This window comes from Thalassophryne amazonica, chromosome 10, assembly GCF_902500255.1.
Source record: "Thalassophryne amazonica chromosome 10, fThaAma1.1, whole genome shotgun sequence".
Lineage (NCBI taxonomy): Eukaryota > Metazoa > Chordata > Actinopteri > Batrachoidiformes > Batrachoididae > Thalassophryne > Thalassophryne amazonica.
In genome coordinates, this window is record NC_047112.1 from 8,685,293 (window position 1) to 8,712,271 (window position 26,979).

General features: G+C 41.3%; 1 protein-coding gene across 1 annotated transcript in view; it reads right to left on the reverse strand.

Annotated features, from left to right (window-relative positions):
• Positions 1-285: 285 nt before the first annotated feature.
• The window catches only part of ghrhrb (growth hormone releasing hormone receptor b), a 46,028-nt gene continuing 19,334 nt past the window's right edge, over positions 286-26,979 (reverse strand). The window contains exons 3-13 of the mRNA XM_034179395.1: positions 26,821-26,928; positions 14,597-14,688; positions 12,696-12,793; positions 12,390-12,522; positions 8,903-9,056; positions 7,562-7,622; positions 4,314-4,383; positions 3,139-3,230; positions 2,930-3,059; positions 2,443-2,484; positions 286-558 (exon numbers count right to left, since the gene is read on the reverse strand). Of these exons, the coding sequence (XP_034035286.1) occupies positions 349-558; positions 2,443-2,484; positions 2,930-3,059; positions 3,139-3,230; positions 4,314-4,383; positions 7,562-7,622; positions 8,903-9,056; positions 12,390-12,522; positions 12,696-12,793; positions 14,597-14,688; positions 26,821-26,928 (1,190 nt within the window). The 3' untranslated portion in view covers positions 286-348. The remainder of the gene's footprint in view (positions 559-2,442; positions 2,485-2,929; positions 3,060-3,138; positions 3,231-4,313; positions 4,384-7,561; positions 7,623-8,902; positions 9,057-12,389; positions 12,523-12,695; positions 12,794-14,596; positions 14,689-26,820; positions 26,929-26,979) is intronic.

Genomic DNA, 26,979 nt, shown 5'->3' on the forward strand with positions numbered 1-26,979 from the left:
ACAAATAATGGCAATTATCCGACAAACAAATGTTAAATTCCTCAATGGCGGCAGCAATGATGCCCACTGAAAGAAAAAAGCTTTAAATCTCTCTTTTTTCACTTTTTTTGTGGTGAATATATTTGGCAAGTGTTTGACTTCTGCGTAAGGTTTTTGAAGAACAGTTGACTACATATTTTTGATGATGTGGGATGATGTAGACTTGTAGTCTTAAGAGTAAATCTGGTGGTACACGGCAAGAACATTGTCACATTCAAGTGTAAGAAGTACCTTTAACATTCAAAAGTCTCTGTGATTTCATCACTAGCTTCATACATCATAATGACGTTGAAGGCCGTGAGCAGTTTCTCAGACAGTGGACATGGTGCTGGGCGTGGCCGTTTGTGTGAGGGCGTGTGTTTCTATGCACGACGGCTCCTTGGGGCTGGACTTGTCCAGGACTGATATCTGAGTGCTGACCGTGATGCTGTCAGTGAACAAGGGACGGCGCCGTTTGCTGTAGCTCAGGAAGCTCTGCATCTGCCACTTCCAGAACTTCTTCTTCAGTTCTGCCTGCACCTGGAAACACAAAGACAAAAGCAAAAAGACAAATATTAACCTCCATCCATATTTACTTCCTTATGTCCTTACTTATATTCTTTCCCATTTCCTCTCTTCCTTTCTTCTTAATTTTCTTATTTTACTTTTCTTTTTTACTTCCTTATGTCATTCTTGAGAACTTTATTTCATTCATGTCCTTCCTTCCTTATTTTTTTTCATAATTTCCTTCTTTCCTTACTTGTGGACTGCCTTATTTCCTTCCTAAGTTCCTTTTGTCTTCCTTCCTCATTTCCTTATTAACTTCCTTCCTTTATTTCCTCATTTCCAAACTTATTTCCTTCATTCCTTCCTCATTTCCTTCCTTACTTCCCTTTTTCTTGATTCTTATATATATATATATATATGTATATATATATATATATATATATATATATATATATATATATATATATATATATATATATATATATATATATATGTATGTATATATATATATATATATATATATATATATATATATATATATATATATATATATATATATATTTGTATTTACTTCCTTTCATCCTTATTTCTTTTCCTAATTATTTCCTTCTTTCCTTAGCTCCTAAGTTCCTTTCTTCCTTATTTTCTTTCTTGTGTCCTTCCTTATGTCATTCTTTCATTATTTCCTTCCTTCTTTCATAATTTTATTTCATTAGTTTGTTCCTTATTTCTTATTTTCTCCATTATTTCCCTATGTACGTATGTACTTCCTTAAATACTTACATATTTACATCCTTATATACTTCAATTCAATTTCAATTTATTTCATTTATATAGCACCAAATCACAATAAAGTCGCCTCAAGATGCTTCAAGTACACTACAAGTACGGTCTTGACCTTACTTCCTTGTTTTCGTATTTCCATCCTTCATCGATTCATTACACTATGTAACACAATTTTTGTTCCTGGCTTCTAAGTGTTATATTTCAACTGTTTATGTCTAAAGTCTATGGAAAAATGACTACATTCAGCAGAAACTTTGATTTTTTTTTTTTTTTTTTTTTATGTTCTAGAAAGTTCTAAAAGTTTCTTGAAATTTCTAGAAAATTCTGCACAGTTCTAGCAGTTAAAGAATATTCTAGAAGACTACTCAGTAGTAGTGAAGGCGAATCGAGAATATTCTTGAAAACAGACAAATTTCAAAATATCATTGTCCTGATCACAGAAGCAAAGTTTCTGTGGAATAACAGCTATTTTCTATTTATTTAAGGCATAACAGGTTAAGAAAACACACTGTGTAGCCAGGAACAAAACAAAAATAAACATTTGTTACATAGTGTTATTTCTTTATTTACTTCCTTATTCAGCTGGCAAGACTTATTTCCTCCATTTGCTCTTTTTTCTTGCTCATTTGCATCCAGAAAGTATTCACTGCACTTCACTTTTTCCACATTTTGTTATGTTACAGCCTTATTCCAGAATGGAGTAAATTCATTTTTCCCTCAAAATTATACTCACAGAACCCCATAATGACAATATGAAAAAGCTTTTTTTTTTTGTTGAAATTTTTGCAAATTTATTAAAAATAAAAACTAAGAAATCAAATGTACATAAATATTCACAGCCTTTGCTCAATACTTTGTTGATGCACCTTCAGCAGCAATTACAGCCTCAAGTATTCTTGAAAACTCTTTTTAAAATAAATTTCTAAAAATCTAAAAAAAGAAAACAAACAAAAAAACAATTTTTGTCACACTGACATTATCGGGTATTGTGTGTAGAATTTTGGGGAAAAAATTAACTTAAATAAGGCTGTAACATAACAAAATGTGGAAACATTGAAGTGCTTTGAATGATTTCTGGATGCACTGTACTCCTTTTGTGCTTTTTGTCCTGTTGTGGTCTTGTTTACTCACCTCACCGTTCAGGAAACAGTAAAGCAACGCCACAGTGAATCCCTACAGAGCAGAAGACTTACTGTCAGCAATATTCAAAATACAAGATAAACCCTCACAAACAAACTGTTCGAACACAGTATGGATTTAAATTCATTTGAACTAATTTATTTCAAATTCATTTGTTTCTCTCAACAGTCAGACAGACAGATAGATAGATAGATTTTTATACTGCTGAGCTTTAAGGTCTCTGATCAAACGCTGTCCAACAAGCTAGCAAAATGCTATGTTCCAGTAATGGCTACCCAAGCCAGTTAGCTTGGGTAATTAGCATGCACCTAGGTGAAAAACAAGCTTGTTTGTGGAAAAAATAATAATTTTACTTGGGTGTTGTGTTGTTCAATTCGTGAGGAAACCCTGTCTTATTTCTAAGACCTGGGCCAAAAATGGACAAACAAGTTTTGTAACTTTATTCAAAGTGTGTTTTTGTATTTGAGCTCTGTTTTACCTGGAATGATCCGACACCGAGCTCGATGAAGATCCGTGCTTCCGCACCGGTGTTTTCGGGCAGGAAGGCGAACACCATGTAGTGCATCCCAAACAGCGGGATCAGGAGCAGAGTGGACTTGGCCAGTCTCCTGCAAAAACACTGATGTCTTCAGAATGTGGAAGTCACATGCACGCCACAGTGTCACAGTGCGTTCTTCTCTGTCTCACTTGAAATGACTGGTGTCGTTGCCACCGACAGCGGGAGACCTCAGCTTCTGGACCAGAATCCGGATCACATTGATAAAGATGATGAAGTTCACCTACACAAAACACACGTGTATGACCAGCTGTGTGCAAAGCACTGTAGTCATACCTTCAGGTCCGGTCCAGTCTGGGAACCTACACTGGCACAACACGTCAGCACATCCACCACACTGAACATCCATATTACTTCATGGATGGTAACTACCCAGGCAGACAGTTGGTCCATCTGATGGTCTGAAATGATCTTGGCTCAAGACTTAGATCCAGACCTTCAATGACTTCCTGGACTCAGCCAGCAGCAGAAGTGAAAGTGTTGAACTTGTAGAGACATTCTCTTGTCTTGGCAGTGACATTCATGTCTCTGGGTCCTTGGCCATTGAGATTGAGAGACACCTAGGAAGATCTTATGTTAAGAGTCATGAGGTCACTGGACAGAGGTTTTTGGTGAGGCTGATGTCTTTGCAACAGAACAAAGGTCCAAGTCATTAACAAGCAGTTACTTAGGGAGACATAGATGAGGAGGATCATTTGCATTGTAAGGGAACATCAGCCGTGACATGTGATGTGTATGATGAGTATGATCCAGCATGTAGGTTCCTCAGTGTTGAGGACACCAGCAACTGGAAAAGGCCAAGGACACGCCCATGTTTCACCAAGCTTCAGGAGATAGATGGATACTTTCCAGAGGTAGGGATGGGCTGGTTGTCTATCTGGGTAGATGCCATCCAGGACCCAAGGCAGTTCTGGAGTGTGGTGGACATGCTGCACCAGTGCATGCTTAGAATATTGGAGATGGGTGTGGATTAAAAAATGATGGACCCAATGTCCCAAATGTGCAGCAGAATGTCTTTCAGTATTCTTCTGCACGTTTGCAGAAAGAACTGCGAAAGCACAAAAGAGCAACAAAACACCAACAATTAAAACGTTAGCTCAGTGAATGGATTCAGCTTTCTCCTGATGCAGAAACAGGAAGTTGATGATGAGCATCATCAGATTTAGGAAACAAACAAAAACAGCCTGAGTGGAAGCAGGAAGTGCGCTGATTAGCTGGTCCCACTACCGATGAATGACAGGCCTGAGCTACGATAGATGATGACAATCAACCACTTGTGTTTGCATTTATGCAGGTTGGTACTCACCAGTAGAGACACTGTGATTGGACCCCTTATGATCCACCAGATGAAGGTGACATCTGTGTCATCCCAGCAGCTGTGACACACAAGAACAATAATATATACAGTATATATACAGACAGGGGTTTTTCTAAACTGGGGGATAGGGGTGCCACACACCTTTCTTTTGGCTGCGCACCCCCTTGCTGAAATGCTGATTTTTTTTAAAGTATCCTTGCTAGCATACAACCTTCCCCTCAGCAATCAATTCTTCCGTGAATACACAAGCCTGTTTGTAATAAACAGTGTATTTTTTCCAGTATACTAAAAACGTGGCAAAATGACAGTTAGAATGCGTAAACATGTCCTATTTCACACAACTCTCATGCTCTGTTGTCTGGCCCATAGCCAGTGGGGGGTTTGGATGAAACACCCACTTCGCCCACTTTTGCCACGATTTACGTGCTGGTGCCTGTTTGGGGTCTGTACCGGATCATGGTATTATCAAAGTACCAGTATAACACATTCAGATACGTGCAGGTGTAATCACTTCCCATGTTTCCATCAGTGTTTGATGAGGCGAGCTGTCAGTCCGCTGTTTTGTCCGAGCGTGAGGACACAGAGAGCAAGGAGCAGAGTGCAGAGTTTACAAACATATTTTTTAAACTTTTCTTTTCTTTCAAACTCTGTGCTACTCTGTGAGTGTCCTCGCTATGGTTAAACTAAAAACACAGCTGCAGATGCACAACATGTTACAACAAATACTAACCTTTTTTTTCAAATACTCTTAAAGTCTGTTTCTGAAGGGTGATGGTCTAGTGGTTAAAGTGTTGGGCTTGAGACCAGAGGATCCTCGGTTGAAATCCCAGCCTGACCAGAAAATCACTAAGGGCCCTTGGGCAAGGTCCTTAATCCCCTAGTTGCTCCCAGTGTGTAGTGGGCACCTTGCATGGCAGCAGCTTCACATCGCGGTGAATGTGAGGCATTGATGTGTAAAGTGCTTTGAGCGTCTGATGCAGATGGAAAAGCGCTATATAAATGCAGTCCATGTTACCATTTAAGATAGTGTGAAGTAAAAAACACTGATAAATCTCAGTTAGGTCATGCTTTCCAAATAAATACACAACCTCCGTATTCTACCTGCTCAGAAACTGCAAATCAGCGGCGAATCCAGACAGAAAGAGGGTGTTGTGGGGGGGCATACCCATCAACACCCCTCAATTGTAAGGCCCACTTTTGAAGACATTTTTCATACTAATAGTACTACTATTAATATAATAATAATACTGATAATAACAATAATGATGATAGGCAGCACAGTGGCTTAGAGGTTAGCACTGCCTCACAGCGAGAAGGTTGTGGGACCGATTGGGTCCTTTCTGTGTGGAGTTTTCATGTTCTCCCCGTGTTTGTGTGGGTTCTCTCCGGGTGCTCTGGCTTCCTCCCACATCCAAAGACATGCAGGTTAGATGAATTGGAGACTTTAAATTTTCCGCAGGTGTGTGTGTTTGTTTGTCTATATGGGGCCCTGCGGCAGACTGGCGCCCTGTCCAGGGTGAACTCCGCCTCACATACTGTGACTGCTGGGATAGGCTCCAGCCCCCCTACACCTGTTTACTCCAGTAAACAGGTGTAGAAAATGGTTGGATGGATGGACACTTTGGCTTTATAGACTTTATAAAACCTCCAGAATGCACCCCTTGACATCTAAATCCTAAAAAAGAACACACACCCCGCCCGCCCCCTTTTCAGATCTTTGCTATGGGCCTGGTTGTAGTTTTTTCAGTCTTACATGAAGCCTCAGAATGCCCCATTTTGACCCCAAATTTTTGGCACCACAGAAGGGGGGAGGGGCACCCTTCCGCACCATCCCCCTCTCAGTCGCTCCACTCCATCACCATCTAGTGTTGCCCTTTGCCAAGTTTTCCTAGAAAAAACCTGTCTCGTGTTTTCTTCTTTTCGTGTCCCCATCAAGAAAAGCGCCCACTTTTTGTGACACAATTTTTTATTTATTTTGCTATTTAGAATCTTCCCCTTCTCCTAACTCTAACCATAACCATAACATATGTGTGTACCCTCCCCAAACGTTAACCATGACCCCTGCCTTCACCCCACATTTTGTGCCCCATCACGAAATGATTTCATGCCCCGTTAATAAAAAATGACCCATTTTCATGGCCCCATCACCAACTCATAGATTAATGTCTTTTTGGTCACACGTCACTGTGGAATTGTCTTGTATATCGGTTTTGTTATTGACGAGTTGTGTGCCAAATAAGTTCAAGTTCAATGTACTTTTCATAACCCAGTCCAACAAACTGCTGTGACACTGGGTTGCACAAACATGCTAGCAGAAGTTTCTGACTTTCCGCGTTCCAAGTTCTTATCAAATTTTATAATGCTTAAGAAATGAGATTTATTTGCACACAGCTAAAAAAAAAAAAGTACTAACATTGTGTAAAAAACAAAAGGGGGTCAGCTTTACAACCCTTGTGGGTTATAAATAATTAACAAAGTTTCTAGATTTGATTATTTATGTCATAGCACAGCCGGAGGTTCAGTCATGAGTCAACATTTGTACATTTGTGTTAAAAGTGCAAGCGTGTGCTGCTTCCAAATAGTGGTAAGATATTTCTTGTAGGTTTTGATTATTTATTTTTAATCTTATTGTTTCATGTCCTGTATTGTATCAACTCAGAATAATTCATGCCATCCACATGCAGTAGGTGGCAGTATGCACCACTAAAGCTGGCTTGCAAACTGCTAATACACACAAAGAAGGACTTTTTTATTTATTTATTCACGATGTAGCACATGAAGGTCAGGGGTGGTGGCAAAGTGGTTAATGCGCTTGGTTTCAGTTCAGAAGGTTCCGGGTTCAAATCCCACCCCTGCCACATTTCTCCATGTAATGTGGAGTTGCGTCAGGAAGGGCATCCGGCGTAAAACTTGTGCCAATTCAACATGCAGATCCACCTTGGATTTGCTGTGGCGACCCCGAGTGCAAAACAAGGGAGCAGCCGAAGGGACTTACTTACGATGTATCACATGAACAGTTATTAGAAAAGTGAAAGATGACATTATATTCAGGCACTTTCAAAGGTTTCCTGATTCTAATATTTTTTTTAACTCAGACTCTCTGCAAATGCAAAACAGATCAAACTGAATTTACATTTGAGTTGAATAGTAAAATGGATTTAAAAAATAATAATAATAATGATAACAAGCCATGAAACCCCAATTAAAGTTAAAATGAAGGTGAAACTACAGCTTACCCCCTGTTGTCGTAGAAGTTTCTCGTGAGGATCCACACCATCAGGATTAGTGTCGGAACACCTGTTTCAAAGAGGGACAAATCAAAGAGGGACACATCAACTCTAGGTCAGGATTATTAGACAGATGTGCACTGGGACCACATTAAGCATTTTTCTCAAAAATAGCTCACTGGGCCACAGTCCCGTGGGGGGAACGATAGAACTGGGGTCATTATATATTAAGCACGTGTTGGAGGTTAAGCGAGTGTCTGACAGGGTGATGAGTGTGAAGCTTCAGCTTGAAGAGATGATGATCAATGTCATCACTGTGTAAGTCCCACAGGTAGCTTCTGAGATGAATTAGATCAAAGATTTCTGGAGTGAGTTAGATGAGGTGGTAGAGTGTGCAATCAACCATGATGGGCATGTCGGTGAAGGGAACAGAGGTGATGAGGAAGTAATGAGTAGATATGTTCTCAAGTGGAGGAATGTGAAAGGGCAGATGGCAGATTTAGCAAAAATGATGGAAATGGCTGTCTTGAAAAAAATACTTATTTTGAGAAGAATGAGGAGCACAGGATGATGTATTGGTGCGGTCGGGTACACGTTACTTCCGAAAAAGTGTCGAATCTGAAGGTGATCATTCGGAATTCTGCGACTGGCCGCTTGGTGAAAACACACTTGGGCTTTATTGCATGTCTATTGAAATCAGGTGGTTTGGGTTTGTCTCTAGTTTGCATCTAACAGTCAGCTGACAGCTAGCATTGCCTGGAACGGTGAAATTTATACACCAAGCTGACCTGAAATTAACCATTGTACATTCAGTTGACTTTATTGACGAGTCTGACCCCTTTGAAAAGTGACCAAATTGCATGTATTTGTATTGCATTTGGCGATGTTTTCACTGACCAAAAACGGCCATCAGAGGGCGCTGAGGTACTTGAGCATGGAGGAAGGTGCTCAAAGGTGGACTCCATTCTTTGTAGGAGATACAACCTAAAGGAGGACACTGCCACCTCGAGCTACTTCAGCAGAGCTACAAATATCAAACACTCCACTCACACTCATTGTAATTTCCAGTGCGTGAACACAGTTAAGTGGCAGATTTTGTGCATAACTACCAGTGAATGTACTCCTGAACTCCCATTATCAGAAAACAACAGAAGGGGTCACAGCAAGAAATTATCTTAAAGAAGATCACAGCTGGATTTGAGGAAATTTGTGTTTATAGTGAGAGTGGTGGATACATGGAACAGCCTGCCAGAGGATGTGTAACAGTGCAGAATCTGACATTTTAAAAACATATAAGACAAAAAAAAAATGGAGAAACAACATGGTCAGAAAGTTCAGCAGGTCCCTCACCCCAGCCAATGAGAATGTACCACCAGAAATATTTCTTCTGGAAGACGAACGTGAGGGCGAGCAGCGTCTGCAGGTACATGCCCTCTACCAGCAGCCAGAAGTAGTTCGACAGGATGCAGAACTGGAAAAAGGCCACTGCTGATTTACAGGAAGTCTGGACCACAAAACAACAGAATCCATAATCCTCAGTCACCTGAAGCTCTCAGTTAGCTGCAGCAGCTGGCTTCTGTTAGTATTTAAGCATTTTATAGCCGCTTTTGCCCAAAATGATTCACATTCACTCATTCACGCAGCAGCTTGCAGGAACAACCTGGTCTCACGGCAAGTCGTGATTCAGCAGCAAGAAATATACATTAATGGACTGCATTTACACTCAACAAAAATATAAACGCAACACTTTTGGTTTTGCTCCCATTTTGTATGAGATGAACTCAAAGATCTAAAACTTTTTCCACATACACAATATCACCATTTCCCTCAAATATTGTTCACAAACCAGTCTAAATCTGTGATAGTGAGCACTTCTCCTTTGCTGAGATAATCCATCCCACCTCACAGGTGTGCCATACCAAGATGCTGATTAGACACCATGATTAGTGCACAGGTGTGCCTTAGACTGCCCACAATAAAAGGCCACTCTGAAAGGTGCAGTTTTGTTTTATTGGGGGGGGGGGATACCAGTCAGTATCTGGTGTGACCACCATTTGCCTCATGCAGTGCAACACATCTCCTTCGCTAGAGTTGATCAGGTTGTCAATTGTGGCCTGTGGAATGTTGGTCCACTCCTCTTCAATGGAAACTGGTACACGCTGTCATATACGCCGGTCCAGAGCATCCCAAACATGCTCAATGGGTGACATGTCCGGTGAGTATGCCGGCCATGCAAGAACTGGGACATTTTCAGCTTCCAAGAATTGTGTACAGATCCTTGCAACATGGGGCCGTGCATTATCCTGCTGCAACATGAGGTGATCTTCTTGGATGTATGGCACAACAATGGGCCTCAGGATCTCGTCATGGTATCTCTGTGCATTCAAAATGCCATCAATAAAATGCACCTGTGTTCTTCGTCCATAACAGACGCCTGCCCATACCATAACCCCACCGCCACCATGGGCCACTCGATCCACAACATTGACATCAGAAAACCGCTCACCCACACGACGCCACACACGCTGTCTGCCATCTGCCCTGGACAGTGTGAACCGGGATTCATCCGTGAAGAGAACACCTCTCCAACTGTGCCAAACGCCAGCGAATGTGAGCATTTGCCCACTCAAGTCGGTTACGACGACGAACTGGAGTCAGGTCGAGACCCCGATGAGGACGACAAGCATGCAGATGAGCTTCCCTGAGACGGTTTCTGACAGTTTGTGCAGAAATTCTTTGGTTATGCAAACCGATTGTTTCAGCAGCTGTCCGAGTGGCTGGTCTCAGACGATCTTGGAGGTGAACATGCTGGATGTGGAGGTCCTGGGCTGGTGTGGTTACACGTGGTCTGCGGTTGTGAGGCTGGTTGGATGTACTGCCAAATTCTCTGAAATGCCTTTGGAGACGGCTTATGGTAGAGAAATGAACATTCAATACACGAGCAACAGCTCTGGTTGACATTCCTGCTGTCAGCATGTCAATTGCACGCTCCCTCAAATCTTGTGACATCTGTGGCATTGTGCTGTGTGATAAAACTGCACCTTTCAGAGTGGCCTTTTATTGTGGGCAGTCTAAGGCACACCTGTGCACTAATCATGGTGTCTAATCAGCATCTTGATATGGCACACCTGTGAGGTGGGATGGATTATCTCAGCAAAGGAGAAGTGCTCACTATCACAGATTTAGACTGGTTTGTGAACAATATTTGAGGGAAATGGTGATATTGTGTATGTGGAAAAAGTTTTATATCTTTGAGTTCATCTCATACAAAATGGGAGCAAAACCAAAAGTGTTGCGTTTATATAGCGCTTTTCCATCTGTATCAGATGCTCAAAGTGCTTTACAATAATGCCTCACATTCACCCCGATGTCAGGGTGCTGCCATACAAGGTGCTCACTACACACCGGGAGCAATAGGGGATTAAAGGCCTTGCCCAAGGGCCCTTAGTGATTTTCCAGTCAGGCGGGGATTAATCTATTGGTTCATGATATTGTGATGAAAAGCACCTCATTTTTGTCACAGCAGCACAAATTCATTCTAATTCATTCTGTGATGGCTGCACGAAATTAAAAGTGAAGCGGGGGGGTGGTTATGGTTAGGGTGAGGGGAAGGAGTAGGGTTAGGTTATGGTTAATGTTAAGGTCGGGGGTAGGAGTAGGGTTAGGAATAGTGAGTTTAACAAAAAACCCTCATGAAAATTTGACTAATTTTGTCACGGGAGCACGAAAAAAAATGTGAGACTGGGCTGTGCAAGAAAGATGAAGAGCCAAAATATATTTAGGGTTTGCTCAAGAGCATTTTAAATGATAGGAAAAATTAAAATGTGATCCCAGACCTTCTTTGCCCGTTACACTGTACGAAAAAGAAAATTCCATTTTACAGGGGGCAGCAGCTGTGGCAGCCAGAATCATTTTTTAAAGCAAAAAAATAAATAAATAAATAAACATAAAACATAAAAATCAGTATCCCAGCTTCGAAACTGTCTGAGGGCCATGTTGGTTATACAGCTGGAGCTGGGTTAGGAAAAACCAGATCAGCATATGGACCCCACGCCAAAGCTGCTGTGGTGGCGCTGAGCAAAATGGGAGCCGCACAACAAAATATATTTGAATCCCATTCAACATACAAAAATGAATAAATTGCATTTTTATTCTACAGAAAGTTTAAAAACAGCATGATAATGTTCATTTAGTAGGAAAATTATGCCTGATTTATTAGTTAAATATGTCATTTTTGTAAATGACAACAGCTTTATACAGTAAAATTTACAGGTTGTTCTGGAAGGTATCTAAGTATTTTTATTAGTTTGTTTGTGTTTGTTTTTACAGATTTTTTTTTTTCTACCATAAAAACAAGGTTTTTTTGTTTGGTTGTGTTTTGTTTTTGTTTTGTTTTTTTACAATATTATTTTTTCTGCCATAAAACAAGTTGTTTTTTTGTTGTTGTTTTTTTTACAGAATAATAATTATTATTTTTCTGCCATAAAGACAAGGGTTGTTTTTGTTTGTCAGTTTGTGTTTTTACTAACGATGCTCCTCCCCCAAACCCAGACCTATATGTCCGTCCGTCTGGAGCTCGATCTGAGTGACCGCTCAGTGAATGTCCACGCAATTATTCTGTTCTCTTGCTATCTTTACTTTTTCTTTGTTTGTCTTATCTCAGTCTGTCTTTCTTTCCTGTGTTCTCTTTAAATGCTGATCTGAACACTTGAAAAAGGCCAAACTGGTGTTGGATAGCAAACCTCAGCTTCACTCTTCTCGGTTCTCCGTGATGGAGTCACTTTGTACCGATAGTCATCGAGAGTCCGTCTGCGTTGGTGGATGTTCTCACACTCACCGTGGACATGAAGCAGTGGTCCAGGTCTTCATCTGCAAACAGAATTCCGTCTTTGATGAAGACAGCACTCGCTCTCAGGATGAAGGAGATGAACAGGTTGATGTGGATGTAGTTTCTGGTGCAATGAAACTTTCTGCAGGACAGAAAAATCTCTCTGTGATGGTAATTTGGAACATTCCACAAGTGTTTGTGGACCAGTTTGAGAATAACTTTGTGCTTATGAGTAAACATAATGTGTCCAACTGACACATTTCCTTCTGCTAATCTTCACCTGCTTCTGGGAGTAAATTCTTGTAATATTCTCACCTGAACACAGTGAAAACAAAAATGGCCAGTATGAGTGAGATTAGGGAGGTGGCATAGCCCGCGGTGTACACCTGCTTGAAATTGGAGAAGTATGTCATCTGAAATGAAGGGAAAAAAAAACGCAAACGAGATTAAAAGAAGCCTGTTTACTTGAAGCTGTCACATTGAACACTTTACAAATTATGAGAAGTGCTCATCACGTCATGTTCTAGAACGGTATCTCGAAAAACATTTAGTGTACGAATCTAACAAATAGACAAAATGCAAATTAATCTGTTTGATTTTCACTTTTTAGTTTAAAACATTTTTCCTTTCATGCAACCTAAAAAAAGAAACTGGATGGAAATAAAGATGCTTCACATTTCTCTTGTCCACCAGGGGGCAGTATACATTGGGCTACTAATGAAGATTAGTCCCCAGGTTAGTCTCACTGAGGTCAAGATCTCTTTTACAAGGGAGACCTGGACAATTTTAAGTTTCCAGTTCACCTAACCTGCATGTCTTTAGATGTGGGAGGAAACCAGAGCACCCAGAGGAAACCCACGCAAACACGGGGAGAACATGCTGTTACTTCTTTCAGAAACAGTGTTGTGTGGGCCGCCAGAAGAGGAGGTACTGCTGGCCCACCACCAGAGGGCGCCCTGCCTGAAGTGCGGGCTTCAGGCACGAGAGGGCGCAGTCGCCTCACAGGAGCAGCCAGGGTGACAGCTGTCACGCATCACCTGCAACAGCTGTTACCCATCATCTGATCAGCAGGGGAATATCAGCAGGACGACGTCTCCACCTCTTTGCCGAGATATCGTTCTACCTGGAAGGTAACGTGCTCAGCTGACTGGTTAACAGTGATCTTTTGTGACTTTTGTGAGTTGTTTAGCTGACTTCTTTTCCAACGAGTGGTGGAGGTAGTTTTCCTGCCGTACGGATTCCTGGGTGCAGACGCACCCACATTTAATTGTTCTTTTGTTCCTCGCCAGCAGTACCAGGTCCGACACGCGGAGGCAGTGGCCACCTGGGAGTTCGGGACTTGGCGGCTCCAGTATTCCCGGGGTCTGGTGGCGGAGGAAATCGTGTGGTTCCGGTTCTGCTTTGGACAGACGTCTCCTATCTTCGAGCCTGCCCACACGACACCTTTTGTGATTTGGCTTTTGTCTATTGTTGTAATCTGATTGTATTTGTTGTGCCCATTCACAACAGTAAAGTGTTGTTATTTGACCTCATCCATTGTCCGTTCATTTGCGCCCCCTGTTGTGGGTCCGTGTACCTACACTTTCCCAACACAGTAGACTTTATTTGGAAAAAATAGTGGCATTCATGTAAGATGGAAACACAATCAAGAGTCCAATCACAATTAGTTTTTGTTTTTTTTTTTGATGGGGGGGGGGGGGCTTTGGGATAATGGGTTCCAACTATACATGAGCACCAGCTGTTATGCTGTAATTATTGTATAATTACATGCACTACTCAGGAAAGTGTGGTATTGTTATTTTTGCGGTGATGAGTCATTACAATAATAAAAATAATAATGAAGATGATAATAATAATTATTGTTGTTGTTGTTGTTGTTTGCATAGCACCTTTCAACTGAAACTTTAAAAAACAAAATATTAGTTTATATAATAGCTCACCATTATTAACCTGGCAGTGATACTTGGAACTAAATATTTTTCTTGTTTGTTGTTTAACTTTATCCTTTAATGGAATCTGTTCAGTGTTGAAGTGGATCTGATTAAAAATGCAGAAGCAAAACATTTTTACACTTATTTTTAATTATTGCAATATACAGTGATTTGCATCTTGCCAGAGGTTCCCACTGAAAAAGTAACTTTGACTTTATGTTTTTACTCCAGCGAAAAGAGAAAGTAGCACAGCAGCACATGAAAGCAGCTGAGTAAAATCTCTACCTCTGGTTCTGCATCTACAATCTCGCAGGCGTCCTCGTAGGAGGGGTAGAGCTCAGACCATCCATCCTCTGTGCAGTTCCTGTAGATGTAAACTAAGAAAGACATCCATCTCTCACAAGAACCTTCAGTGATAACAGGAACCAGAACAAAAGCAGGGAAATTGGCACTTTCTGAAAGTGCCCCCTGCTGGTCACATATTGTAAGTTCATATCTGTTCTGACTGTATGCTGATGACACGCAGCAGTTTATCTGAAACATAATGACTCAATGAAGCATCACACGAAACAAATCAGAAGAAACTCACAGAAAAGACACTTCAGCTGAGGCACAGCAGCTCTGTCAGTAAATCTATCAGTTTTATTTTATTTTTAGGCCTCAGAATGACAAGAATATACCAGTAGGCTGTGCACTGTTCATAAAGTATAATACTGTCCAACATTTTAGACATTGTGCTTCCTCTCCTTTCTAAGTGCTGAATACATGAAGTTTTCTTGGCTGTCTGCTAACAGTTCTAAGTGAGGTCTTGGCAGAGACTGTCACACATCCATGCAGGTTTAATTAGAGGGGGAGGTTTGCACTCGGAGACATGGCAGCATTTGTGCGATTTCAGACGGCTGGTGGATAAATAAAAACAGAACGGCAGATGATGAAGATAAGTCTCCGCCCCGGTGGGTCTGGATTATATTAAAACAATAAAAGTGAAGATTCATGGTGTCAGTCCGTGTCACCACTAAACAACCGTTAAGTGAAACACATTAACAAGCCATTAAAGAAGCCACTTTAGAAACCACATCTATTCATCCATCCATTTTCTATACACGCTTACTCCAATTAAGGGTTGGGGGGTGGGGAGCCTGGAGCCCATCTCAGCAGTCATAGGGCGTGAGGCGGGGTTCACCCTGGACAGGACGCCAGTCTGTCACAGGGCCACATACAGACAAACAAACACATTCACACTCACACCTGCTCCTATGGTCAACTTACAGTTTCCAGTCCACCTGCATGTGTCTGGATGTGGGAGGAAGTCGGAGCATTTGTAATTTATAACGTGTTTTGTGACTCATATATCAGGATGATGTATTCACTTTAATTAATGCTTAAATGAATGTGTTGCTCATGCACGAGGACCCAAATAAAAGATTTTGAACTCATTTTTATTCCTTCAAAATCATATTAACATAACAGATTCAAGGAACTTTATTTGTCGTGCTAACTCACATTTACATGTGAATGGTATGAAATTAGTACTCAGGTCCCGGTTATTTTTAAAAATACCCGGGACCTGAGTACCGGGAGATAATGCATAGATCATGCTTGAATTCATGCAAGAATACATATATGATCAATCATGTATGTATTCATGATAGCTTCTGCAGCTATTCCTGTTTAACACCAAACCATGACAAATATTTTGAAAAGTCTTTATTTTGCATATTTTAAACAATACCCTGGATCCAGAAAATATTCACATTGCTCCACTTTTCCAAACTTTATATTACAGCCTTATTCCAAAATGAATGAAATTCTTTTTTTTTTTCCTTAAAATTCTACACATAATACCCTATAATGGCAATGTGGAATTTTTTATTTATTTTTTTTTTTTTGCGAATTTATTTAAAAAAAAAAAAAAAAACTAAGAAAGCACATGTACATAAGTATTCACAGCCTTTACAAAAACATTTCTGCTGTTTTGAAGGTCCCATTGAGCACAGTGGCCTCAATCATCCATAAATGGAAGAAGTTCAGATCAACCTGGACTCTTCCTAGAGTTGGCCACCATCTAAACTGAGCAATTGGGGTAGGGGAAGAAGGACCTTAGTCAGGGAGGTGACCACGAACCTGCTGGTCACATTTATCAGAGCTCCAGCATTCCTCTGTGGAGAGAGGAGAACCTTCCAGAAGGACAACCATTTCTGCAGCAATCCACCAATCAGGCCTGTATGGTAGAGTGGCCAGGCGGAAGCCACTCCTTAGTAAAAGGGACATGGCAGCCCACCTGGGGTCTGACAAAATGCACCTGAAGGACTCTCAGACCAGGAGAAACAAAATTCTCTGGTCTGATGAGACAAAGATTGAACTCTTTGGCATCATGTTTGGAGGAAACCAGGCACCATCCCTACAGTGAAGTATGGTGGTGGCAGCATCATGCTGTGGGGATGTTTTTCAGCAGCAGCAACTGGGAGACTAGTCAGGATTGAGGGAAAGATGAATGCAGCAATGTACAGAGACATCCTGGATGAAAACCTGCTCCAGAGCGCTCTGGACCTCAGACTGGGGAGGCAGTTCATCTTTCAGCAGGACAATGACCCTAAACACACAGCCAAGATATCAAAGGAGTGGCTTCAGGACAACTCTGTGAATGTCCTTGAGTGGCCCAGCCAGAGCCCAGACCTGAATCTGACTGAACATCTATGGAGAGAACTGAAAATGTCTGTGCACTGACGCTCCCCATCCAACCTGATGGAGCTTGAGATGCTGCAAAGAGGAATGAACCAAACTGTCCAAAGACAGGTGCACCAAGCTTGTGGCATCATATTCAAGAAGACTTGAGGCTGTAATTGCTGCCAAAAGTGCAACAACAAAGTATTAATCAAAGGGTGTGAATACTTATTTACACATGATTTCTTAGTTTTATTGATTTCTTAGTTTTATATATATATATATATATATATATATATATATATATATATATATATATATATATATATATATATATATATATATACGAGGGCTGTCAATAAAGTATAGGTCCTTTTTATTTTTTTCAAAAACTATATGGATTTCATTCATATGTTTTTACATCAGACATGCTTGAACCCTCGTGCGCATGCGTGAGTTTTTCCACGCCTGTCGGTGACGTCATTCGCCTGTGAGCACTCCTTGTGGGAGGATTCGTCCAGCCCCTCGTCGGAATTCCTTTGTCTGAGAAGTTGCTGAGAGACTGGCGCTTTGTTTGATCAAAATTTTTTCTAAACCTGTGAGACACATCGAAGTGGACATGGTTCGAAAAATTAAGCTGGTTTTCAGTGAAAATTTTAACAGCTGATGAGAGATTTTGAGGTGATACTGTCGCTTTAAGGACTTTTCACGGTGCGAGACGTCGTGCAGCGCTCTCAGGCGCCGTCATCAGCCTGTTTCAAGCTGAAAACCTCCACATTTCAGGCTTTATTGATCCAGGACGTCGTGAGAGAACAGAGACGTTTCAGAAGAAGTCGGTTTCAGCATTTTATCCGGATATTCCACTGTTAAAGGAGATTTTTTTAATGAAAGACGTGCGGACGGGTCTGCGCGTCGGGACGCAGCCGACGCGGCGCGGCGGCACAGGAAAAACACCTCCGTGTTGATAACCATTTGTTAAAATCCAGTTGGCTTTTGATGGCTTTCAGTGGAGTGAGTATATGAGAAATTGTTTATCAGCTGGAGATGTTCCAACTTGTCCTCAAGGCTTCCAACAGAGGTGTTTTTCCTGTGACGGAGCATCGCGGCGGCTGCGAGCCGACGCTGCAATCCGCCCGCACGTCTTTCATTAAAAATATCTCCTTTAACAGTGGAATATCCGGATAAAATGCTGAAACCGACTTCTTCTGAAACTTCTCTGTTCTCTCACGACGTCCTGGATCAACAGAGCCTGAAATGTGGAGGTTTTCAGCTTGAAACAGGCTGACGACGGCGCCTGAGAGCGCTGCGCGACGTCTCGCACCGTGGGAAGTCCTTAAAGCGACAGTATCACCTCAAAATCTCTCATCAGCCGTTAAAAGTTTCACTGAAAACTAGCTTAATTTTTCGAACCGTGTCCACTTCGATGTGTCTCACAGGTTTAGAAAAAAGTTTGATCAAACAAAGCGCCAGTCTCTCAGCAACTTCTCAGACAAAGGAATTCCGACGAGGGGCTGGACGACTCCTCCCACAAGGAGTGCTCACAGGCGAATGACGTCACCGACAGGCGTGGAAAAACTCACGCATGCGCACGAGGGTTCAAGCATGTCTGACGTAAAAACATATGAATGAAATCCATATAGTTTTTGAAAAAAATAAAAAGGACCGTTACTTTATGGACAGACCTCGTATATATATATATAAATTTGCAAAAATGTCCAATTTTTTTTTTGTTTTGTTTTGTTTTTTGTTTTTGTTTTGTATAGAAGTTTGAGGGCAAAAAAATGAATTTCATCCATTTTGGAATAAGGCTGTAACATATCAAAATGTTGAATAAATGAAGCACTGTGAATACTGTCCGATTGCACGGTACACAGTAAATTGTGCAGAGTAAAATTTACTCTGCTGGGATAACATTTGGTCCCAGTCCAAAACAGAGTTAAATATACTCTGTCACATTGCTAAATCAACTCTATTACAGTGTAAAATCAACTCTTATTTGAGTAGAAACACTTGATTTGACAAGAGCTGATTTCACTCTGTAATAGAGTGTATTTTATGCTATTTAGACTGGGACCAAATGTTTTCCCGGCAGAGTATATTTTACTCTGCAAACTTTACTGTGATGGACACAAAATTAAACTAGGAACAGAAGTCGCCCAGACTCAGACATGGACAACGAGTGGGAAGAAGCAGAAGAGGATCCATGATAGCGTAATGTCGGAAAACACCATAGAAAGTAAAAAAGAAGTGGTTTGTAATTTTCATTTTGGAAAAATTTTTCCCATCAAAACAACAACCAGATTGTTTTAAAAACAGCACATCAGGTCAAATTTGTACCATATTACTGCCTGGTGTAAAACAGTGTTAAATCTGGGTTTGAGATGACACCAAACGGACGGATCTAAGTGGTGTTTTTATTTTCAAATTTTCATCAAATCTCTATTTTATAATTCATATTATAATATAAAAATAGATGCATTCATGCATTCATGCATTCATACCTGTTCATAAAAGGCACTTTTGTGCAGCAGAGATTCATTTTACATTTAATGGAACTTTGTTGTGGGTGGAAACGCACGCTGAGAAAGGAAGAACTGCAGAACAACTAAAGAGACATAAGTGCATTAATGTGAAAGTGTCCATCACGTTGTTCCATAGAGCTGTGGAGCCGCTCGTCTCCCACGCTCAGCCAGGCCATGCCAAAATCAACATATTGATGACGCCTCAAATGAGCTTTTGATACTCTGATATTTGGAGCTGTTTCGCCACAGAGAGAAGAGAAGCGAAATCCTTTGGGACGTTCAGACTCTCAACCTGCTACACTGAAATCTGCGAGTCTCACTTGTGCTGCTGAACAGCCCTGAGGATCAGTTTCCTGTGAATAAATGCTGAATTTAAATGAGGATGACAAGGAGAAAGTCGACATCTTCTCCCACAATGCCCTGCAGGTGCTCACTCATCCAGCTCCACGACACTCGTGAAGCGGACGAGGTCACCGGGTTTTTGTGATGGGAACACAAAGCGTTCTGCGGCACAGACGGGATGGATGATGATGATGGTGGTGGTGGTTCCACCGGCCCCTGAGTCCAGCTGATTTGCACGCGGGGGTTTGAGTCGTGGGTGGTCGGACCACAGACCTGTTGCATTAGCCTGGGCTGAACGCAGCGCCTGCAGCACTGCATCCGTGGCAGCGGAGTCTGTGTGTTTGTGAGGGGAGGGCCGAGGCTGCGTCTCCAGGGAGGCAGTGCGTACTCATACGGCCGCGCTTAACGAGCAGCACCAATCCCTTCTACATACTCTCAGCTCCGGCAGTGAACTCTTTGATTTTCCGATTCATTGTTTTGTGCGTGCAGCCTCCCTTTGGATAGGCTGGATCGAAGTGCGCCGTTACAGCGCTTTCCTTGTGGGGGAGGAACTCCGGGAGGTGCGCAAACCCACTAACATTGAGTTATGAGGTCACTAGCAGCAACCGCTGCCTCCTGTTTCCTCCACGCAAACTTCAAGTTTCTCCAAGAAGCACTTATTTTTTTCTGTTTACTTCTTTCTGCTTCTGCTGACGAACAAATGCATCGGTTTTACAGCAAACATCCCACAGACGGCAAACAAACAGCTCCTCCAGCGCTCCCGGCTCGCTTCCGGTGTCATTTACTCACAACGGGAACATTTTTAGGACAATTCCACCAAATCTGATATCATATAAAGTTAATTAAATACATCATAAAATAATAACTGTCACTACTATAAGTATTTCAATATAATACAAATTCATTGTCAAAATCCTGTCAACAGGTTCATCATCTCCTGTTTGGAAAATGATTGTTATCTGACTAAAGCCAATTTGTGACACCTGATGGCAGCAACCTGACATCTCCGTGTGTGTGTGTGTGTGTGTGTGTGTGTGTGTGTGTGTGTGTGTGTGTGTGTGTGTGTGTGTGTGTGTGTGTGTGTGTGTGTGTGTGTGTGTGTGTGTGTGCGTCTCAGTGAATCGTTGAATGTGAGGCATCACTGTAAAGCACTTTGACCATGACAGCGCTGTATAAATGCAGCCCATTACTATTACCATTTTACTCTGGGTGTCATGGATCAAAAAAGCCATGTTTCAGATCAGATACAAAATTTTAAGTCACAGATTGGATCATTTTTGCTTTATTTTTTATTTTTACATCTAACTTAATGAGTAATGAAAATCAGGATCTTTTGTGTCCTGAATTAAAACAATGTGTCCAGTGTTTTACAGAATACTTAAAAATAAATAAATGTAATTAATTAAAATTAATCGTTGTATTAAATTGTAATATGTCAATGTCAATTTTATTTATACAGCACATTTATGAAGCCTATCAGTGAATAAAAAAATAGCTTTTCTCAAAAGGATGCAAATTACAAAAAAAAAAAAGAAAAGAAAAGAAGCACAGCTGATTGAGTTTATAATTTCAATTCCATTTTCACAAGACTTGAGGATGTGTGTATTGTCTAATGAGAAGGTAACAATAATAATTTTATTTATAACCCCTTCTGGATAAATGCATTCTTTCTGCACACTGATACTGTCGAGCAGATGCTTGGAACCAGTCAGGAATACTCCGTATCTATCCACAGCTGTGGACTTCAGCCACCTCAGCTGTGCTCATGTTTCAAGAGCGACGCTCGGTTCAGTGGGCTCACGGCTGCACAGGGAAGAGACAACAGATACTTTATCCTCAACCTGTTTAAGGTGAATTTATTTTATTTTATTTTTTGCAGTAGTGTGAGCACTGAGCCTGTTGTCTTTAGCGCAGCACAAGACTAAGGGCAGGATATCATGCAGTAATAAATAAAACACACATATCATCTTTGCAACGCGGTCAGCAGTGCTTCAGTGAGCGCTGGACAAGGGTTACACACAGAGCCGGCTGATGTGTTTATAGTATGAGCACATCAGGTCATTCATGTAAAAAAAAAAACCAAATAAAAGGAAGAAAAGTCATCCATGTCAGTTCATTACTACCTGGTGTACATCCAGGATGAGGATAATTCTTGTATTGTCTGATTTTTATAACAGGAATTACATATTAAAAGTGCGGTTGTGTTTTTTTTGTTTGTTTGTTTGTTTTTATAAAACAGCTGTGTTCTAACTGTATACAGTGAGAACAGAATCATGGCCAGTAACATGACTGTCTTACACTGAAACAGTGCAGTCATTGTTCTTCTGATGTTCTGTACACTCACATTATTTTGTGCGTTACACATTTCCGTTGATTTCTGCACAGCATAAATAATATGTCCAGCATGTAATCACTGCTGCTGCTGTCTGAGCGTGACGTACGTCCTCGCACTGTGCATATAACTGTGCACGAAACCGTCGCCACAGCATCGTTCACGTCTGTCCAACCGTATGTCCCGACAGCAGGTGGAATTGCCGTTCGACAAATCGTTTTTGTTTTTTTTTTCTTGCTCTTTTTCAGCCGGTTCCTGCTTCTTTCGCCCAACTTCATGTTATGTGTGAAGGGGCCCTAAAAGCTGCTTGTGAGCGCAGAGCAGCTGCCTTTCTTCCACTGAGACTGATTTACATGTAGCTAAATCAAAATTAACATTAAAAACAAGTCACCATGACACAAAATCACACTTCTGTAAACTCTGCAATTAATCTGCAACTCAGATGCGTTGTGAACTGTGGTACCATTTACCATAATTAACTTTCATTAAACAGTGGTTAAGTTAGCGATACATTTGATGTATTGTTGTAAAAATGATTACAACAGCTTAAGTTTTTCATGAAAGTTCATCTACTGCAAACAGATGATTATCTAAGAATCTCTACATAGATTTGCATATTCATGCAAAGAGGATTTACTTACATTAATATTTATTACAGCAGTGGTTTGGTAAACTGTGCGTTCACACCCGTTATTACAACAGTTATTACAACAGTCATCGTTATTATAAAGATGGCTGCCAAAACAACATGCAGATAGATATTTAACACTTTCTAAGAAGACGTTCAAACACGGTCACTGACTTTCCATTTTCACTCACGTTGCCTTAAATATTGTACCAGATGGATGTTAAAGGCATCGTTAGTTCATCAGTCAGTCATCAATCGTTTCTTTGTCCTCCACTGTGCGTCAGCTCATCAGCTCTGACTCCACGTCAAGGACAGAAAATCCATTTTTATTGCCTGTTAATAGCTTGAAATCACATTGGACCTTTGGTCTTTCTTCCCTCAAATGTTTTGAAGAAGTCAGTAGAAAAATGATCCTGTTTTTGTGACTCCCTGTTAGCTCCGATTATTCTGATGACTCAGCAGGAATGATACCGGCGGGAGCACAGTGACAGATCTCAAAGAAGGAACTTTTTTTTCTTTTTTTAAGAAAAAAGGTTGTAATAATGAAAACTACTGAGTCCACATCTGAGATCAGTTCTGCAGCCTGACCACTGCCGAGAAGAGAAATGACTTTACTGAGATCACAGCCTGACACATTTTAGGAAGGTTTCAAGTTCTGTAACTCTTCTCGGGAGATTCGGAGGCATTCCTGAGCCACCTGCTAAATGTAATTATTTATATCATCCAATAAAATACATTTGTCATGATTTGGACTTTTTGTGTCTTGATCTTTTTCTGTTTGGTTCTACTTAGTTTAGGTTTGATTGTTTTGTCTGTGAGTGATTTCTCTTGCTGGGTTTTTCCTGCTTGGGCTTTGTCTTTCCCTATCTCTCTTGTCTGTCTCTCTTTATGCTTGGTGGTGGACGGTGCACACTGTTTGGGCCACACTCTATTCTGGAGCTTTCCACACACCTGTTCCTAATCTGTAGCTCATCACCAGGGTGTATATAAGCATCACTGGTTGCACTGTTTCCTCGCCAGATCGTTGTGCTTTTGTGCCTCCTTCTTGTCTTTTCCTAGTCCTGCTTGCCACGTTGTGTTTTTTGACCACCTGCCTGTTTTTTCCACCACGCCTTATCACCTGATGTACCTGATTTGTTTGCTGTTTTTGGGCTGCCTTTTTGTTTTACAGTTTTACAGTAAACGATCTTAAAGACCAGAGCTGCTTCGTTGGGTCTTGCACTTGTGTCCAGACGTCTCTGTCCATCGAGCCTGATAACATTGATTAAAAAATGAATTGATTTGAACAAAACAGTTGTAGAAATGTTTGTCTCAGCCTGAAAGAGAAGTTGAACTTGAAGCCAAAAGGTGATGCTCCGGGGTTTGTTTCTTATATTGTCGAGATGTCATCAATTATTCAGAAGAGAAATATTTTACCAGCAGTCAGCAGCTTACTGATATTTCTGCCTGAACATCTCTGTTTCCTGTCACTTTGATCGAGCCGGCTGCAAGGAGCAGGAAGGTCGGATGACGTTTGGTCTATCAAAAACAGATTCTACTGCTGTCACAAACACGCATTATGAAATATGAGACCGAAGCGTTTTTTTTCTTTTTCCTCGTTCGACCAGCTGGATGAAACAGTTCAGATGAGTTAAAACATCAGGGAGGATTCTACGTTATCTGACCCAAATACGTCTGTGTAAACCTCCTCGCGGTGCCGTCATAACAGCAGTCTGAAAGATGTCTAAACATACAACCGAGGGAATGAAAAGAGTGAAGATTCTGACTGAACCACTGAGAAACTTCCAAAAACCACAGACCACTTATTTTTTATAGACATATTTTTAACAATTTCTTTACATTTAACAGGTTTGAGCATGAAAACAAAGCAAATACACCTAAGACAAAGTAATAAAATGATAGACAGACAGACAGACAGACAGACAGACAGACAGACAGACAGACAGACAGACAGACAGACAGACAGACAGATAGATAGATAGATAGATAGATAGATAGATAGATAGATAGACAGATAGATAGATAGATAGATAGATAGATAGATAGATAGATAGATAGATAGATAGATAGATAGATAGATAGATAGATAGATAGATAGATAGATAGATAGATAGATAGATAGATAGATAGATAGATAGATAGATAGATAGATAGATAGATAGATAGATAGATAGATAGATAGATAGATAGATAGATAGATAGATAGAAGCAGGTGGGGGTCTGTAAACTAAGAATGCTTTTAAAAATGGAAGTGTTAATATTACTTAACAAAATACTGTGAATAAACAGAAGAGAAATCTAAATCAAATCAATATTTGGTGTGACCATCCTTTCCTTTAATTCTAGCTACACAGGCACACAGTTTCTCAGGAAACTCGACTGGGAGGTTGTTCCAAACATCTTGGACCACAGATCCTCTGTGGATGTGGGCTTCCTGAAATCCTTCCTTCTCTTCGTAATTCCCAGACAGACTCAATGATGTGGAGATCAGGGCTCTGTGGGGGCCAAACCATCACTTCAACGATTTCTAGTTCTTCTTCACCATGAAGGTCTTAATGCCATTGGCTGTATGCTTGGGGTCATTGTCCCGCTGCAGAATAAATCTGGGGCCACTCCTCCCTGATGGTATTGCATGATGGATGAGTATCTGCCTGGATTGACAACACTATTGATCCAGATTGAATCTCCAACTCCATTTGCAGAAATGCAGCCCTGATCTTGCAAGGAACCTCCTCCGTGCTTCACTGTTGCCTGCAGACACTCATTATTGTACCGCTCTCCAGCTCTTTGGTGAACAAACTGCCTTCTGCTACAGCCAAACATTTCAAATTTTGACTTGTCACTCGGGAGGAGCTCGGAGTCGAGCTGCTGCTCCTCCACGTCGAAAGGTGTCAGTTGAGTTGGCTTGGGCATCTTTTCCGGATGCCCCCTGGACGCCTCGCTGGAGTGGAGGAGGCCCCGGGGAAGACCCAGGACACGCTGGAGGGACTACATCTCTCAGCTGGCTTGGGAACGCCTTGGGGTTCCCCCGGAGGAGCTGGGGGAGGTGTGTGTGGATCGGGGGGTCTGGGCGGCTTTGCTTGAGCTGCTGCCCCCGCGACCCAACTCCAGATAAAGCGGAAGAAAATGGATGGATGGATGGATGGATGGACTTGACAGTCCAGAGCACCTGCTGCCATTTTTCTGCACCCCAGTCCTTGTGTTCTCATGTATACTTGAGTGACTTGGCCTTGTTTCTATGTTGGCGGTCTGACGTTTTGGCTGCAACTCTTTCATGAAGACCATTTCCAGCCAGACATCTTCAGGACTGAGTCCCACTGGTTTCTTCCCGTTCTGAGCTGATGACACTGCTGGACATCTTCCGATCTCAAAGGGAAATAAGCTTGATGTGTCTTTCATCAGCTGCATTGAGTTTCTTTGGCCGACCACTGTGTCTGTGATCCTCAGCGTTGCCCGTTTCTTTGTGCTTCCTCAGTAGAGTTTGAATGGCACATCTTTAAACCCCAGAGACCTCGCTGATGTACCTTGTGTCTTGTTGCTGTGGTCCGTCTTGCCACTGTGCGTGACCTGTGACATAAAACTGTCTTCCACAGTCTCACCTTGGTAGCAGAGTTTGGTCGTTTCTTACCCACAGCTGTTTCTGTTTTAACCTCTATGTGAAACTGATGATCATTAGCACCTGTTTGGTATAACTGGTTGATCACACACCTGACAGTAACCCTACAGAATCCTTGACTTTGTGCAAGTGTAGATGATGCTTGTTTGAAGGCAAAGGGTCGTAACAACAAATATTGATTTGATTTAGATTTTTTTTTTTTTTTAGCTTTTTCTTTTGTTTGCTCACTTTGCATTTTGCAAATTGATTTTAAAAAATATTATTATTTGAAAGCATTCTAACTTTACAGCATTTTGCGCACCTGCCTAAAACCTTTGCACAGTACTGCATATAGTAGCTGAGGAGCCCCAGCTAGGTGTATAGTTTGGTGTCCTCTGAGGTCAAAGGTGAACCCAGGAGACTTACCTTGGTTATTTACAAACAGCTGGAAGACGTTGGCACATGAGATATTGACCACCTGTCCAACCTCAGCATGATACCAACAGCAAAAGTCGTCCCAATCTGTCGGACAACCTGAGACAGAAACACAAACAGTATCGGTCTGAATACTGATAAATACGGATT